At 43.8% G+C, this 15,051-nt stretch overlaps 2 protein-coding genes and 1 long non-coding RNA gene across 3 annotated transcripts in view; 2 read left to right on the top strand and 1 right to left on the bottom strand.

Annotated features, from left to right (window-relative positions):
* The window catches only part of LOC143524113 (B-cell receptor CD22-like), a 210,241-nt gene that overhangs the window by 185,702 nt on the left and 9,488 nt on the right, over positions 1-15,051 (top strand). The gene's annotated exons all lie outside the window — the stretch shown is intronic.
* LOC143525931 (uncharacterized) lies at positions 1,452-2,748 on the bottom strand. Its single transcript, XR_013133783.1, has 6 exons — positions 2,736-2,748; positions 2,470-2,556; positions 2,264-2,362; positions 2,126-2,173; positions 1,959-2,039; positions 1,452-1,851 (listed from the first exon to the last, which is right to left on the bottom strand). It is a non-coding gene; the product is annotated as an uncharacterized LOC143525931 (long non-coding RNA).
* LOC143525976 (uncharacterized) overlaps positions 10,951-15,051 on the top strand; it is an 8,844-nt gene continuing 4,743 nt past the window's right edge. The window contains exon 1 of the mRNA XM_077020484.1: positions 10,951-11,062. Within this exon, the coding sequence (XP_076876599.1) occupies positions 11,005-11,062 (58 nt within the window). The 5' untranslated portion in view covers positions 10,951-11,004. The remainder of the gene's footprint in view (positions 11,063-15,051) is intronic.

The following is a 15,051-nucleotide window of genomic DNA, read 5'->3' on the forward strand; positions in this document are numbered from 1 at the left end:
GCATAAAACAAGTTATAGTTAAGTGCATCCTAATCAACAACCTTGTTTTGTGGAATTATGATGGCCCATTTAAAAGCTATTGAAATATTTGACAAAAACTGACCACCACACATTGGTGCAAGGTATAAATACCCATCTTTTAGTTGTAGGTTGTTATTAAAGATTAACTTTATGTAATCCAACTTCTTTGGTGGTCTTAGATGGACCGTTTAAAAGCTATTGAAATTATTGCAAAAAACAGAGTGCGCAGTGCTCTGGGGCCTTTACGACCTCCACTTGCTTCCGTGTTAAGGTCATTTGTAGACGGTGCCTTAGACGTTGCAGCGGTGACAGGAGTATATTTAAAATAACATGTTTTAAAATACATATATTCCTGATGTAAACAAAGTTGTAGATGTTTGTCTTGGGTGCCAGAAATAAGAATTTGCATATTTTGGTACTTTTAACTTAAAGGTATTGAAGAAAGAATTCCGAATATGCGAACGTGAAACGAACTTGACCAAGTTTCATAGTATGTATATGAGTGACATTTGATCCCATTAAAATGAACTTAAAACTATGTACAGTTATAAAGGAGTGTGTCCTCTTATGGTCCGACAGAAATGTAGACTGTGTGAAAAAATCCAATATTTTTGGCTTCGCTATTTTCAACAAGCTAACGCTTAGTGCTAAAGTTTCAGCTCGGCTCCGCTGATTTGCGAGTCACGCTGGTGATTCCCGCTTTTGTTAATGGGCAGAGCAAACATGAGAGTGGGAACTACAGCATATCGGTTAACTTTTAAAATACAACCTCAAAAGAAAATTGTGGATATTTTTCCAATGACAAAAAGTCTTCACCCATAAAATATAATGCTCTTGTATCACCTGTCGCCACTGGCGAGTGAAATAATTGTATTACTCATTTATCAGGGTTGCCAACTCTCACGCATTGAGCGTGAGACACATGCATTTGACCGTTTTCACACGCTCTCACGCCACACTTCCGATATCTCACGCCGAAAAAAAATATCCAGTTTATTTACCTCAGATCCACATATATGATTCAATACGTTACTAGTTCGCTAGCTCTGGCGCCATCCACCGGCGATATAACACTGAATCTCTGTGTCCATTTTACGTTCGCCCACCAAGAACGTGTCCGCGACCCACCAGTTGAGAATCACTGTGGTAGAGTATAACAAGGTTGGGGGCGGGGCAACTCATTTAAATGCTGAGCATAGGATCTTTCAAGGCAGAACTTCCCGGGGGTAGCAAGTGTGGCCAGACATGCCACTAAGCTTTTACTGCACAGTTTTACCAATGTTTAAACCCTGGCCTCTTCAGTGTATACATTGTTGTGAAGCTGCATCCACCCCCCAAGGCATCTCCACAAAGACCAAACATAGTTCAATGTTTTACTGAAAAAGGTGGGAGATGTGTTAGGGTTACACAAACCTCAAAAGATGAAACATTAAACAGTGTTAGGGGCAAAGAGAAGAAGGGCCAGATGCACAATGCCCCAGGTGTGTGATCAGTCCATGTGAGTCCCAACAGTCCAACATCTAGTCCTCATGTTGTTACTTCTTCTGAAAAACACACAAATGCATACAAACATTTGTTTTTATGTGGAAAAGTAAAACACATGATACATAGTGAGATCAGAACTTTGTATAAGGATCTATTAAAATGCTGTGTAGGTGATTAGAAGCCTGGAGGTGGGCGTGGAGCGGGTCCTCTTGGTGGGTCTGGACTGGTGGAGAAAACAGCAGGGTCCGGTGTCTCCAGGGTCTGGGTGTGATTAGACTCATGTAACCTGAAAAGGCCATCTGAATCGATGGAGACACCCTTATATGTCACAGAAACTTCTTTTTGCTGAAAAACACAAATAGAGTAAACATAAGTAAAGATGCCTTTAGAAATCATTTTCTAAATACCCCATAAATAAGTCTAAATGTAATTAGGTATGAGGATGCACTAACCAAAAAAATATTCTGCACTGATGACGTTGTGGACTGGGTGCACAGGTATATTTTTGCTTCTGTGATGCTGGTTTCGTTGCGCTGAATTAACAGAGGACATGCTGATGAGTGTGATTAAGAATGAGACAAGCTAGTTAAAAATGCATTTAGCCAAGACTCTTACTTACCTTGATCCAGGCCACGGCATTAGTGTTGGCACAGTAGTGGAGGGTGAGCTATAAATGCATAGAAAATGTTAGGTTGAAAGACATCAACTGTGGCAAGTCCATTCTCACTGAAACTGAGAACCTGTTCCCATGACTCACCTCTGCATCTATGTTGTAAAATGCATTGTTGAGCACCCACCAGTGCTCACTCTCCAGCCCCCTGTAGGCAGATTTGTGCTGGAGCGTCACCTCCACCACCTGCAAGCATGCAGAAAAAAAACTTTACCACTGAAATGGACGAAGCTCTTATAAACTACTTATATCTGCCAAAAAGCCAGCGATACACATTAAAAACTCAAGGGAACCTTTGTAGCTGACGAAAACGTCTGTGAGAAGGTGAAGGCATACACCCTGTGTGCTCTGTGCAACGCTTGATGAGCATGACGCCTCGACTGTGGAGAGAACCAAAAACTATTTTGCGAGACAAATGTGTGCAAAACCAGCATTTTACAATAATTGTGACCAGAGCCTCGCAAAAACAAACAATGGACGCTAGTAGTTCTGCACACAAACTTCCATAAACAAAATGAATCTGGCTAAGAGAATATCCACAAAGTAAATAGCCAGCTACCTCTCGGATCGGGGAATGGGGCATTTCAAAGTCCTCGTCCATTGGAAAAGTCTCCCCATCATGGCCTAAGGAAGATGTTAAAACAACATTGAAATGTTTTTTTAATGTGGCTTGATACAACCTAGTTAAAGATTAGCCGTTTAAGAGTAGCTATTTTAATTAGCGCTAGATAACATGCTAAGTTTTGCCAATCAAGGAAACAAGGCTTTTGAACAACTTCAGCTTATATATGGTAATGAAATGGAGTGGGTCCGATGGAAAAGAAACGTCTTTTTCCATCCGTTACTGCTGAAGGTGAAGTTACAACGACTGTAGCGTAGAACCCAAATGGATGGATAAGATAGTAAACTTTAGTAGCTCCCTAATTTACCGTGGCAGCGGTCGGCATGAGTTCCAGCTTCGACCCGCGTCCGCTGGCGATATTAATTCCAGATATTAACTCGTTGAATATATTAATATTAATTATATGATATTAATTTGTAGAAGATATTAATTGGAGTTGTTGATTTTTTCCAGAGCAAATGCAACAGCGTCTTGTCTCATAGAGGGGTCGGTAAACGACTGAGGGATTTTACAGCTTGTGTTCATGGAACCTCTTTCACCTTGGTGATCTACGTTTATGTCCAAACATGTTTTTATCCCGATATGCAGAAACGCACTTAGCAACGTAACAGGGCCAAAGGCAAATGCTAGCAAAAGAATGACTTGTTGCAGAGTAAAAACGAAAATTACCCATAGTACATTGTATTTTTATTTAAGGCTAATTTGCTCAAATGTTTTAATTGTTATTATATTTATTTATATAATTACTCTTTTTATAGGATTATTTAATTTATTATTTAAAGCAGGGGTGTCAAACATACTGGATTATTAAAGAAGAATAAACTCCATTTTATTTAAAATATGCGGTTCCTACCCAGACAGCACAGTTACATCGTTAAAGCATCTGCGGCAGGTCGTTTGCTCACTGGCACGACGTGCATAGACGTCGTTACCTGATGTTCAAACGACGTCTATCTGCTTTCCGAAAGACGTTCGTCACCTGATGTTCAAACGACGTCTATCTGCTTTCCGAAAGACGTTCGTCACCTGATGCTTTTAAGCGGTAGGCCCAGAGCCGTAGAAAGCTGAGGATAGTTATGTATGATACAATTGAGTTTTGCCTGGCCCAAGACGTTACAGGCATACAGCAGGCCTCTGAACTTGGCCCTGTGAATTATTTTACCTATGCACTTTACTCAATATGCCATGTTTCCAATTAGATTTGAGGAATAAAATGATTATGGGCCAGGCCAAAATCAGGTTCCTCATACATATAGGAACAAGTTATGAATGATGCAATTGAGTTTTGCCTGGCCCAAGACCTTACAGGCATACAGCAGGCTTATGACCTTGGCCCTGTGAACCATTTCACCTATGCACTTTACTCAATATGCCATGTTTCCAATTAGATTTGAGGCATAAAATGTTAATATTCGCAAGGTTTTCCGCGAGGTTTTTCCACAAGGTTTTCCACAAGGTTTTTCTGGGCCAGGCCAACATCAGGTTTCTCATACATATAGGAACTAGTTATGTATGATACAATTGAGTTAAGCCTGGCCCAAGACCTTACAGGCATACAGCAGGCCTCAGAACTTGAAGAAAGAAAAAAAAATAATAATAATAAAATGATAATAATAATAATAATAATAAAATAAAACACGCAACCAGTTCAAATGACCACTGCAAAGAAGTACAGAAAGTAAACCAAATACATATAGTACAGATGAGTGCGATGTATGGGTGTGTTTGAGTGTGTGTTTATGTGCAACCTAGAAGTGCAACATAGGATAGATGTATGGAATGTACTTACCAGCAAGGGTGGGTAGCTGCGACAACATTCCCCCAGAGGCCAGAGGCGGGCGGAGAGAGCCCACGGCCCCCCATGGAGCGGTGGAGTACCAGAGCCGCACTTTCCACCAACCCTCACATGCCCGCCCCCGCAGGCGGGAGAGAGAGACCCTGAACAGCGCCCCACCAGTCAAGGAGCGCAGGTCCAGGGGAACCAGAGGGAACAGAGCGCCTCCCCCCCAGGATGCCCCCCCCCCCCCAGGGGCCAGCGGCAAAGCCACGGCGCCACGCGCCCGGAAAGCCACCCACCACCCGGCAGGGCCCACCTCCCGCCGAGGAGCACCCGGCCGCCCCATACCACCACCGCCCAGGGGAGCGGGCCAATCGCCCCTTCGCCGGGGGGCCAAGCCGGACTCCGGAGCCCCAAGGCGCCCCCCCTCTGGAGTGGTGCAGTAGTCTCAGGGGAGCGTCCGGGAGTGAACCGGGCACGACCAGCCCCGACCCAGAACCAGCTGTCCTCACCCGCACACCCAAACCCACACTACATTCGCCCCTATACACCCCCACCATGCACACATCCACCCCCATACACACACACATACACTCAAATTCACCCTCACACCTCCAAACCTGGCCATATGTCCCCTCCCTCCAACACGCACTCATTCATCCACCCATTCAGAATGGGAATGCTTAGGTCCAGAGGAAAGGGTCCTCTGGAAGAGGAGAGCCAGCTTGTTAGCTGGCTCATTGAGCACCGAACTTCACTGCCCCCCCAGCTATGAATTGGAACTTGAACTAACTCTAACCCTACTATATGTAGTGGTGCCTCGGCACCACTACGGGTGCTGCAGCCACGCCGCGTCATGGGTTGCGTCATCACGCTGCTCGGGCATCCTACGTAGGGCTGGGCTTTAAATTCAGGGCGCCGACACTGCCAGATGCACGTTCTGGCTGCCCTACGCCGTTCTGTCCGGTCATCGGCATTAGTTTGCTGTTTGTTATCTGTGGGCAACTTCCGTTGAGGCTGTGTTGGGCTCGTTTAAATTACACTTTTCTGGAGGTAAATAAATTGTTTTCTCTGGCATCGGAGTGTAAGTAGTCATCGATGGCTAATGTTAGCGGTGATATTGTGTCCAGGTGGATTCACTCTGCGGCCACCTTTCTACAGTGGCTTCTCAACGTTATTGCGTTTGGCGCTTACGCGCTTGTAATCCACTACAGTGGGTTATCTAGCTGCGGTCTCCCTGTGGTTTGGCAGGTGATTACTCAGTCACGCACTCGCTAACGTTACATTCTTAGTGTCGTGGCTAACGGTTCCTCCTTCCATGTAGGCTCTATATCTCGTGACTGTTTCTTCCGAGATTAGTACTCGGGCGTGGCGTCTAGTACTACTAGACTGTGGGTAAGTAGTGTTTTAATATCGTCGCTACTATGAGCAGTAACCATTGAAGGGATGGCTAATCTGATTATATCTATTTGTTTATAGGTTACCGGGTGTTTCCATCTTCCCTCTCTCTCTCTCTCTACCGGGCCTACAACAAGCTTCGCCGTGCTGGGCTTCGCTCCGGCTGCTGTTCTGCTAGTTTTATGCTGTTCTGTTATTGTGTGTTGCTACTGCGTTATTGGGTTTTAGGTTTTATAATAGTACACGCGCACGTGGTGCTGGCCCTGTTAATCAGCGGTATTGCCGCGAGCAGGGGCCGAGTGTCGTCCTCGCGGATGATAGAGTGGGGGCATTAATTAGGACTAGCGTGTGCGTGCGTGCGTGCGTGCGTGCGTGTGTGTGTGTTTGTGTGTGTGTGCGTGCGTGCGTGGGTGTGTAAGCGGGTATTAATTTTTTGTTGATTTCTATTAGTTCGGTTTTTGGGTTTGTTTATTTCCTTGTTGTGTGCAGTGGTTAATTACTTCGTTTTTGTTTGCTTTATGTTCTTTGAGGCCTTGGGTTCCCCCTGGGGGGTGGTTGGGGTGTTGTGGTGCCCTTGTGGGGGATGTGATGTGTGCAGTGCCCTCTGGGATGTAGGAGTGAGCCAAGTGTGCAACTTATTGGGTGTGTGATCACTGTGCTTTGGGGATTGTCGTGCTACTGGCCTGGGGCGCCCGGCCATTCCTTGGGGAGGGTGGTGGACAAGGCCAATGATTATTTCTTTTGTTCTTTTGGCAGGAGCATGGACAAACCGTAGGGAAGCCGCTGCCGGTGGTGGTGGGTGTTACGCTCGCGAGTTCACCCTTTAGGTAGGGGAGGGTAACTGGGGTGCGAAGCCAGCGTATTCTTCCTGCGGTTCGGCTGATCCACTTTAGTGGCGACGGTCATCCCTTCGGTAAGCCCCTCCCTGCCTGGTTGAGTTAGTTTTAGTTTATAGTCTTTGTGGTTATGTTCTGTTGGTCTACTATGACCATACCCGATGTGTGAGTGAGGAGGTGTGTGGTTGTGAACTGTGATTTTTAAATAGTTCATAAAATTGATTATTGAAAATAAAGATTTCTATTCTGACCCTGTCTCTGTCTAATTGCAACAACCTGAATGGTGTGGAAACCCTGGTAATTGGGATCAATTTAAGGAAATTGGTGTTAACAAATTCACTTTCCCTCGGGGGCTTATACCTCCGGGGGTGGCGTAGTCAGAGTTACTTCTTGGTTCTGGCCATACCACTACATATAAAAGAACAAAAACGGTCCATGAATCGCTAACTGGGAAGCTGCTGAGTGATCCGCTCCACAGGCACCATCGATGTTACTCTGACATTAAAGAAATGTATAAGGTTCATTTCGGTTTCACTTCGTCCACCTCGGGTTATTGGGGGCAACTCTTCTCAAAACAAGGACAAATCAGCACTCCCACTTCTGCTGTGTAGCTCTTGAGAAATCCGGAAAAAACTGAACACGGTTACCTTCCCACTGCAGCTCTTTTCTCTCGCGCGCTGTCCGCAGCACATAGTCTCTATCCCCTGATCTCAGAAAGCGAGCCAGGATAGCTCGCGATTTTCCCCCTGGAGCAGGCCGCAGAGCCAAAGCTCTATGTGCACGCTCAATCTCAAGCCGTAATCCAGCAGCTTCAATGTTCAACACCTTCGGAATAACCTCATTCAGGAATTGTACCCGAAGGGCATGAAAATGCTATTAAATGAAGGTGTTTATTATTAAGGGAGAAAAAAATCCAAACCTACATGGCCCTGTGTGGAAAAGTGATTGCCCCCTAAACCTAATAGCTGGTCGGGCCACCCTTAGCAGCAACAACTGCAACCAAGCATTTGCGATAACTTGCAATGAATCTTTTACAACATTGTGGAGGAATTTTGGCCCACTCATCTTTGCAGAATTGTTGTTATTCAGTCACATTGGAGGGTTTTTTAGCATGAACAGCCTTTTTAACCCTTTCCAGACTGATAGATCTCAATTTTTTGCTCACTCTCGCCCTCTGTAGCTGTTTAGGGTAAAGCAGCTTCCATCTTACTGCACTGCTCATTCTGTCTCTGCACTGCATGAGTTCTTTTGCATGCCTCCACCCAAGACGATTGGATACAGGCACCTGCAGGCACCTGGGGGATGGTCTGGCTTGCCGGTGGATGTGCTGATGCCGGGGTTGGATGAGCCGTTGCCACGAGGGATCGTGCTGATGCTGGCCCGCCTGAGGCCCACCGCCTGCACCGAGGAGACTGCGGCTGCTTGGCCGGGGAACAGGAGCCTTGACTGTTGCTGTGGAACTGTGGAACCACCCTGCAACCACGGACATGTGTTAACGGGCCGCCCAATGGAGGATGGGTTCCCTTTTGAGTCTTGGTCCTCCCGGGGTTTCTTCCTAATCCCCACCCTATAGGGAGTTTTTCCTCGCCACTGTCGCCTTTGGCTTGCTCATTAGGGATCTGGACCCATACGATTATAAACAGGCATGAAAATCTGTCACCATTTTGAAGTTGAAAAGGGTGACCTACGTGAATCGTGTAGATCCGATGAGTTTTTTGTTTGGGGAGGGGGGGGGGGCTGGGGGTCGGGAGATTATATGTATATATTTTAATTATCATATTGACTTAATAAGCAAACAGAGCACTTCCGAAATTGGCAATTTCAATGACAGTCGCCAGCAGTTTCCGCCCCGAACCATCATAGAGGCCAAATAGCGTTTCAATCATACGAACGTTCTTCATTCATGTTATTCATTTACTGCTAAGCGGGACGAGAAGCAGGACCTAGTGCTACACCGCGGACAAGTCAGAAGAGCGTACATTTACCAGATCGTACATTTACCACTACATTTACCAGATCGTACATTTACCACTACATTTACCAGATCGTACATTTACCACTACATTTACCAGATCGTACATTTTAATTGGGTGGATTTAATTGGGTTATTAATGGTCAATCGTTTTCATATTTTGCGGTAAAACAAAGTTACTGCCGTTCGCTACAGCGTTGAACACTGTCAGATCTAACCACAAGCTCTTGTGATAAATAGGTAGATAGATGGGCCTATTAAGTTCGCGTCAAACCCGTGTAGTTAACGGTGACATAAAATAAGAATCAAGATTTTTTTCTAGTGTGTCTGTAGTTGTAACTGGTGAATCCAGGGACGGGTGAGGATAACATTCGCACCAGGGCTGAAAAGGTTGAAGATGAAGTTGTAAACTCTTGTCGTTTGAGTCTACCCTGTGCTTTAGCTCATGTTATAAAATAAAAACACGTGAACCCTGGTATTTTTACAATAATTTTCGCCGCTGATGTATTTATTGGTTCATTAAGACGTAATGGTTTTGACTGAGCCATCCGGAATGGCGAAAGCGGCTTCTTGCGTTTACGGATTGCGTTTACATTGAATCCATTGACATGACAGTCAAAACATTTTTTTAATGGATTTTACTATATTTTACGGAGCCCGTAAGGTGACATCATGTAAAAAATAAATAAATAACGCGTGGCCACGACTTATTAACGCGTGGGAACGAGATACTAACGTCGCCTTTCACACGCGGCAACAAAGTTTATTTTTTCACAGCAAAGCAAGCAGATCCCAGGGATGTTCGCGAACTGACTGCCCAAGGAAGGTAAACCTGGCTTTATATAAAGTAATACTTAATTATCTTGTTCGCACGCGTTAGTAAGTCGTTCGCATGCGTTAGTAAGTCGTGGCCACGCGTTATTATATTTCTTACATGATGTCACCTTACGAGCTCCGTAATATTTGGCATCACCTGTCGCTGTATCCCCGTACACCAGCAGCCACCCCCCCCCCCCCCCCCGTCGCAGTATACCCATGACGTCACATGTCACCCCCCCCCCCCCCACATGTCAACGCCCCGTCACCGTATCCCCATGACGTCACATGCCCCGCCCCCCCGGTCTTCTCACCTTTTTAACCCCTGACCCATTTTCATGCCTGTATAAAGCTGCTTTGTGACAACGTGTGTTGTGAAAAGCGCTATATAAATAAATTTGACTTTGAGTTTGACTTTGACTTTTGTGACTTTTTCTGTTTTCATAATTTTTCTTTTTTACTACTTACTTCCAAAACAATTTATGAAATTAAATCTGTAAGTACCATACCCTGGGCTTTCTCTTGAATGTATTTCAGCAGTGACCATAAAATAAAATAAACATTCCTGTATCTTCCCCTAAATTGTCACTATAGCTACATTGGGTGTTTACCGGTATGAACTGGGTATGTGGCTAAAACTAAAGTGGTATAAATGTCTACTGTCACACTTGACTGTGGTCAAACTCTACTGATAGTGTAAAATAAGCTCTCTTCTCATTGATAGGTACAATGACTTCCTGTTTCATGACACTGGACCTAAATATACTAACATCTGCTGTGCATAACTCTGAGCTAATATATGTGGCTAAGGGCTCTGAACAATCATGAACACAAAATATATCATTTAGGGTCCATCTACTGTAGCAAAATACCCAGAGTGCCATTATCAGGCAGTCTGATCAAACTCCGGTCTGATCTCTGGGATGCTGACAAGAGTGATATGTCAACTGGTGTAACAGAAAATGCAGGACACAGGAGAGGCCAAACCCCATACCAGGTCAGGGCAGAACATCTTTAACTCGTCTTTAAAATAAAACACACAAATAAGTACAAAAAACAGGAAGAAAAATATTTATCATCCTTGAATGTGTTTTGTGTTCTTGAGGAGAGTACCAGGAAGAGGCTGTAATGTAAAGGGGGAGGGGTGATGACAGAATGCTGTGTTAAATATTCAACACACCTTCCGTGTTTTTGCTGTATTACAGTGACCAAGATCACAACGTCTGAGTGTAGGATGGGTGAGGGGCAGCAGGACTGAGGTCATGGCCGTTATACTCAGTAACAGAGCAAAGCAGCACAGGCCTTCATTTAAGAATTCTTCTTTGATCATTTAGCAGAAACATTTAGTCTAAAGTCACGACTTACTGGAGCTCCAAGTATCAGTTCTGTGTAAATGGTGATGTCACCATGTCTTTACAAACATCAGGAAATATTATGATGGCAACAATCCTCATGTTACTGGCAGGTAAAGTTTTAATATTATCTACTAATTTGTGTCCATGCATGTTTCTGTTTTGATATTCATTTGTGGGAACTTAACAGGGTTAATAAAGGGGATGTGAGATGTCTAGTTGGTTAATGTACAGTTTCAGCAAGCTGAATTTTTGATATTCATTAAAATTCTAATACAGTTTTTGACGACTGCTAACGTGCGTTTGTCCAATCTGTAGTCACATTTTCAAAACTCCAAACACAGTGAACACAACATCAGTTTTTAGTGGCTATACTATTAGTTCAATTTATGTTGTTATGGCACAAAATGCAGTCATTTTACATGTTTTTATAATGCTTACATTTTCTATACACACAAGGTTATCCAATAACAAAATTCTGGATCGTTTTTGTCTTATTTACAATTGCTTGTACACAGCATGCCAAAAATGAAAACCTAAGGTTCAAAACCTTAAATATCGTATTGTGACGGGCAGGGTGAGCAACTTAAAAAGGAAGCGATCACGCCAAGTCTCAGGGAAAGAGGATGGTTTAATAGAAAGTGTGCAAACCAAAAACCCGTGCATTGTTCCGAATGAAGGAAATAATAACCAGCAGTAAACTGGTACAAAGACAAGACATATATAGACGAACAAACGACCCTCAGGTGAGACGGAATACGGGTCCCGCCCACCTGAGGGACGAACATCACGTGACCAAAAACAGGACCGCTGCCGCTGTAACCGGGGGCGACCGGCAGGGGGCCCCCCCACAACGTGACACGTATAAAATGTCAAGTTCTGCAAAAACAGAGGCACCTGAAAAGTTATTACTGTTGTGCACATTTTTTGCACATATAGATCAATGAAATAAAATGAAGTACAGTAATGTACCGGGTCAGAGAGGAGCAAATATAACAATTTGTAAAAATATAACAAAAATTTGTCCTGCAATCTCAAGTGCTGGTTTGGTCCTTCACAAATGCCAGATTGGTCCCTATAACAGTGACCTCCTTCTTTCATTTTTGAATGAACTCTACCAACAACTGGTTCCAGAAGCAGAAATGGAACAGGTGGGAGGAAACACGAGGACATTTGTGATGGGACTATGTAGCATTCTGTCATTCTCATGTCATCACAAACTGGTTTATAGACCATCCAAGAGTGATGTCCCTTTTCCTCCCGCCCTACTCACCTTTCCTCAACCCCACTAAGGAACTTTTTTCAGTCTGGAGGTGGAAGGTGTATGATCATCGGCCCCATGACCAAATGTCCCTGCTGCATGCAATGGATCCCGGCTGCAGAGACATTTCAGCTGAAGACTGCCAGGGGTGAATAAGGCATACCAAGCTTTTCTTTCCCAGGTGCATGGCAAGGGCCAACATCAGATGTGATGTGGATGAAAACATGTGGCCAACTGCTGCAGACCGTTTAGATTAGACCAGACTGTTCAGTTTTGTATTCTGTTTTTCCCCCTTGTGTGGCTTTTTTTGTATATGTGTATTTTTACACATATGGGACCATGGCTAATTATGTTTACAATTACAATAATTATTTTTTGGGTTAGGCCACAATTTACAGTAATGTCCCTAATACAGTAAAATATACCCTTTACTGCAAAACTGTTACTGACTCCTTTTTTGTCTAATCTACATTCCATAAAGTACCTAACAGTAAATATCACTCATTGTGTAGACCAGGGGTCGGCAACCTTTGAGACATGGAGTGCCAACTTTAACATGTCTAGTCAATGAGTGTGCCGAGCAGGGCTCTCAAGTCTCACGCATTTGACCGTCTTCACACGCTCACACGCCACACTTCCGATTTCATACGGCGAGAAAAAAAAATCTAGTTTATTTACCTCTGATCCATATATATATGTCGGCCTCCACTGGCGATCGATCGCGATATACAAACCCCCCCCCGCTCAACAACTCACGTTCGCCACCACCCCCCCCCCCTTCCCGTCAACAACTCTCACACTCTGACATGAATCTAAAACTTGAGAGCCCTGGTGCCGAGTAGCAAGCGAGTTTAAATTGTTGAGCGGGGGGGGGGGGGGGGTTGTTGAGCTTGGGGTGTAAATGGACACAAGACACAAATTAAGTATTATATCGCGATCGATCGCCAAATATAAACGCATCCGCTTATCGGAGCGTTGAGGAGCGATTTCGATTGGAGGATCGTGCTCTCTGTCTGAGATTTTTTATTACTACTAATTTTTTTTTGCTGATGCTGGTCCACCGTGTCGCGTGCCACCATAGGTTGCCGACCCCTGGTTGCCAAAAATGCACACATTTGAAAAAAAAAGTCCAATTGAAGCGGATTACAGTAAAAATGAACTGACTAAGAAAACAACAGATGTTACTGTAAAATGTCTGTTGTTTGCTGGGAGAGGGTAAAATATTACATGTAATACTGTTTCTGTATTGCCATCAAATGTTAGTTTTTTTTACAGTGGTTGTGCAGACGAGGCTGAAGTTGGTTACTTATTCGCAGTTTGAGATTCGTTTGGTTACTTATTCGCAGCTCCGTATTCGGCGGCTGAAGTTGGTTACTTATTCAAAAAGGTTATGTTCACGATGCGTGTTTGCTGCGCACTTTGTTTAAAAGCGATAGATTAAACGTTACATTAAACGAGCGTAGGAGCAGACATTTAAGAGGTTATTGTTTCCCATACTGATTTTGTGACTGTAAAAAATAAAAATATAATGAAAGCATTTCATTTGTAAAATGGTTTCTATTTCAAGTCGTTTCAATTGTATGCAGTTTGTACATGATGATTGAATTCGTCAAAATTTCTAACGTAAGGAAACATATTCTTAGATTTGAAAACTAAAAACACAGAAATGCTGTTCTAGAACACAAATAATTGAGTAACACATAATATTGAGTAAAGCGCACAGGTGAAATGGTTCACAGGGGCAAGTTCAGAGGCCTGCTGTATGCCTGTAATGTCTTGGGCCAGGCAAAACTCAATTGTATCATACATAACTAGTTCCCATATGTATGAGAAACCTGGTTTTGGCCTGGCCCAGAATCATTTTAGCCCTCAAATCTAACTGGAAACATGACATATTGAGTAGTTAAGCACACAGGTGAAATGGGTCATACGGCCAAGTTCAGAGGCCTGCTGTATGCCTGTAATGTCTTGGGCCAGGCAAAACTCAATTGTATCATATATAACTACTTCCTATATGTATGAGGAACCTGATTTTAGCCTGGCCCAGAATAATTTTATGTGTCAAATCTAACTGCAAACATGGCATATTGAGTAGTTAAGCGCACAGGTGAAATGGTTCAGAGGGGGAAGTTCAGAGGCCTGCTGTATGCCTGTAAGGTCTTGGGCCAGGCAAAACTCATTTGTATCATACATAACTAGTGCCTATATGTATGAGGAACCTGGTTCTGGCCTGGCCCAGAATCATTTTATGTGTCAAATCTAACTGCAAACAAGGCATATTGGGTAGTTAAGCACACAGGTGAAATGATTCACAGGGCCAAGTTCAGAGGCCTGCTGTATGCCTGTAATGTCTAGGGCCAGGCAAAACTCAAATGTATCATACATAAGTAGTTCCCATATGTATGAGGAGCCTGGTTTTGGCCTGGCCCAGAATCATTTTAGCCCTCAAATCTAACTGGAAACATGGCATATTGAGTAAAGCGCACAGGTGAAATAGTTCAGAGGGGCAAATTCAGAGGCCTGCTGTATGCCTGTAATGTCTTGGGCCAGGCAAAACTCAATTGTATCATACATAACTTGTTCCTATATGTATGAGGATAATAACATAATAAAATTATGTTATTATACAGCAGGCCTCTGAAATCCACCTCATGAACCATTTTACCTGTGCTCTTAGTCAATATGCCATTTTGCCATTTAGATTTGAGGGCTAAAATGATTCTGGGCCAGGCCAAAATCAGGTTCATCATACATAAAGGAACTAGTTATGTATAATACAATTGAGTTTTGCCTGGCCCAAGACATTACAGGCATACAGCAGGCCTCTGAACTTGCCCCTCT

This window comes from Brachyhypopomus gauderio, chromosome 1, assembly GCF_052324685.1.
Source record: "Brachyhypopomus gauderio isolate BG-103 chromosome 1, BGAUD_0.2, whole genome shotgun sequence".
Lineage (NCBI taxonomy): Eukaryota > Metazoa > Chordata > Actinopteri > Gymnotiformes > Hypopomidae > Brachyhypopomus > Brachyhypopomus gauderio.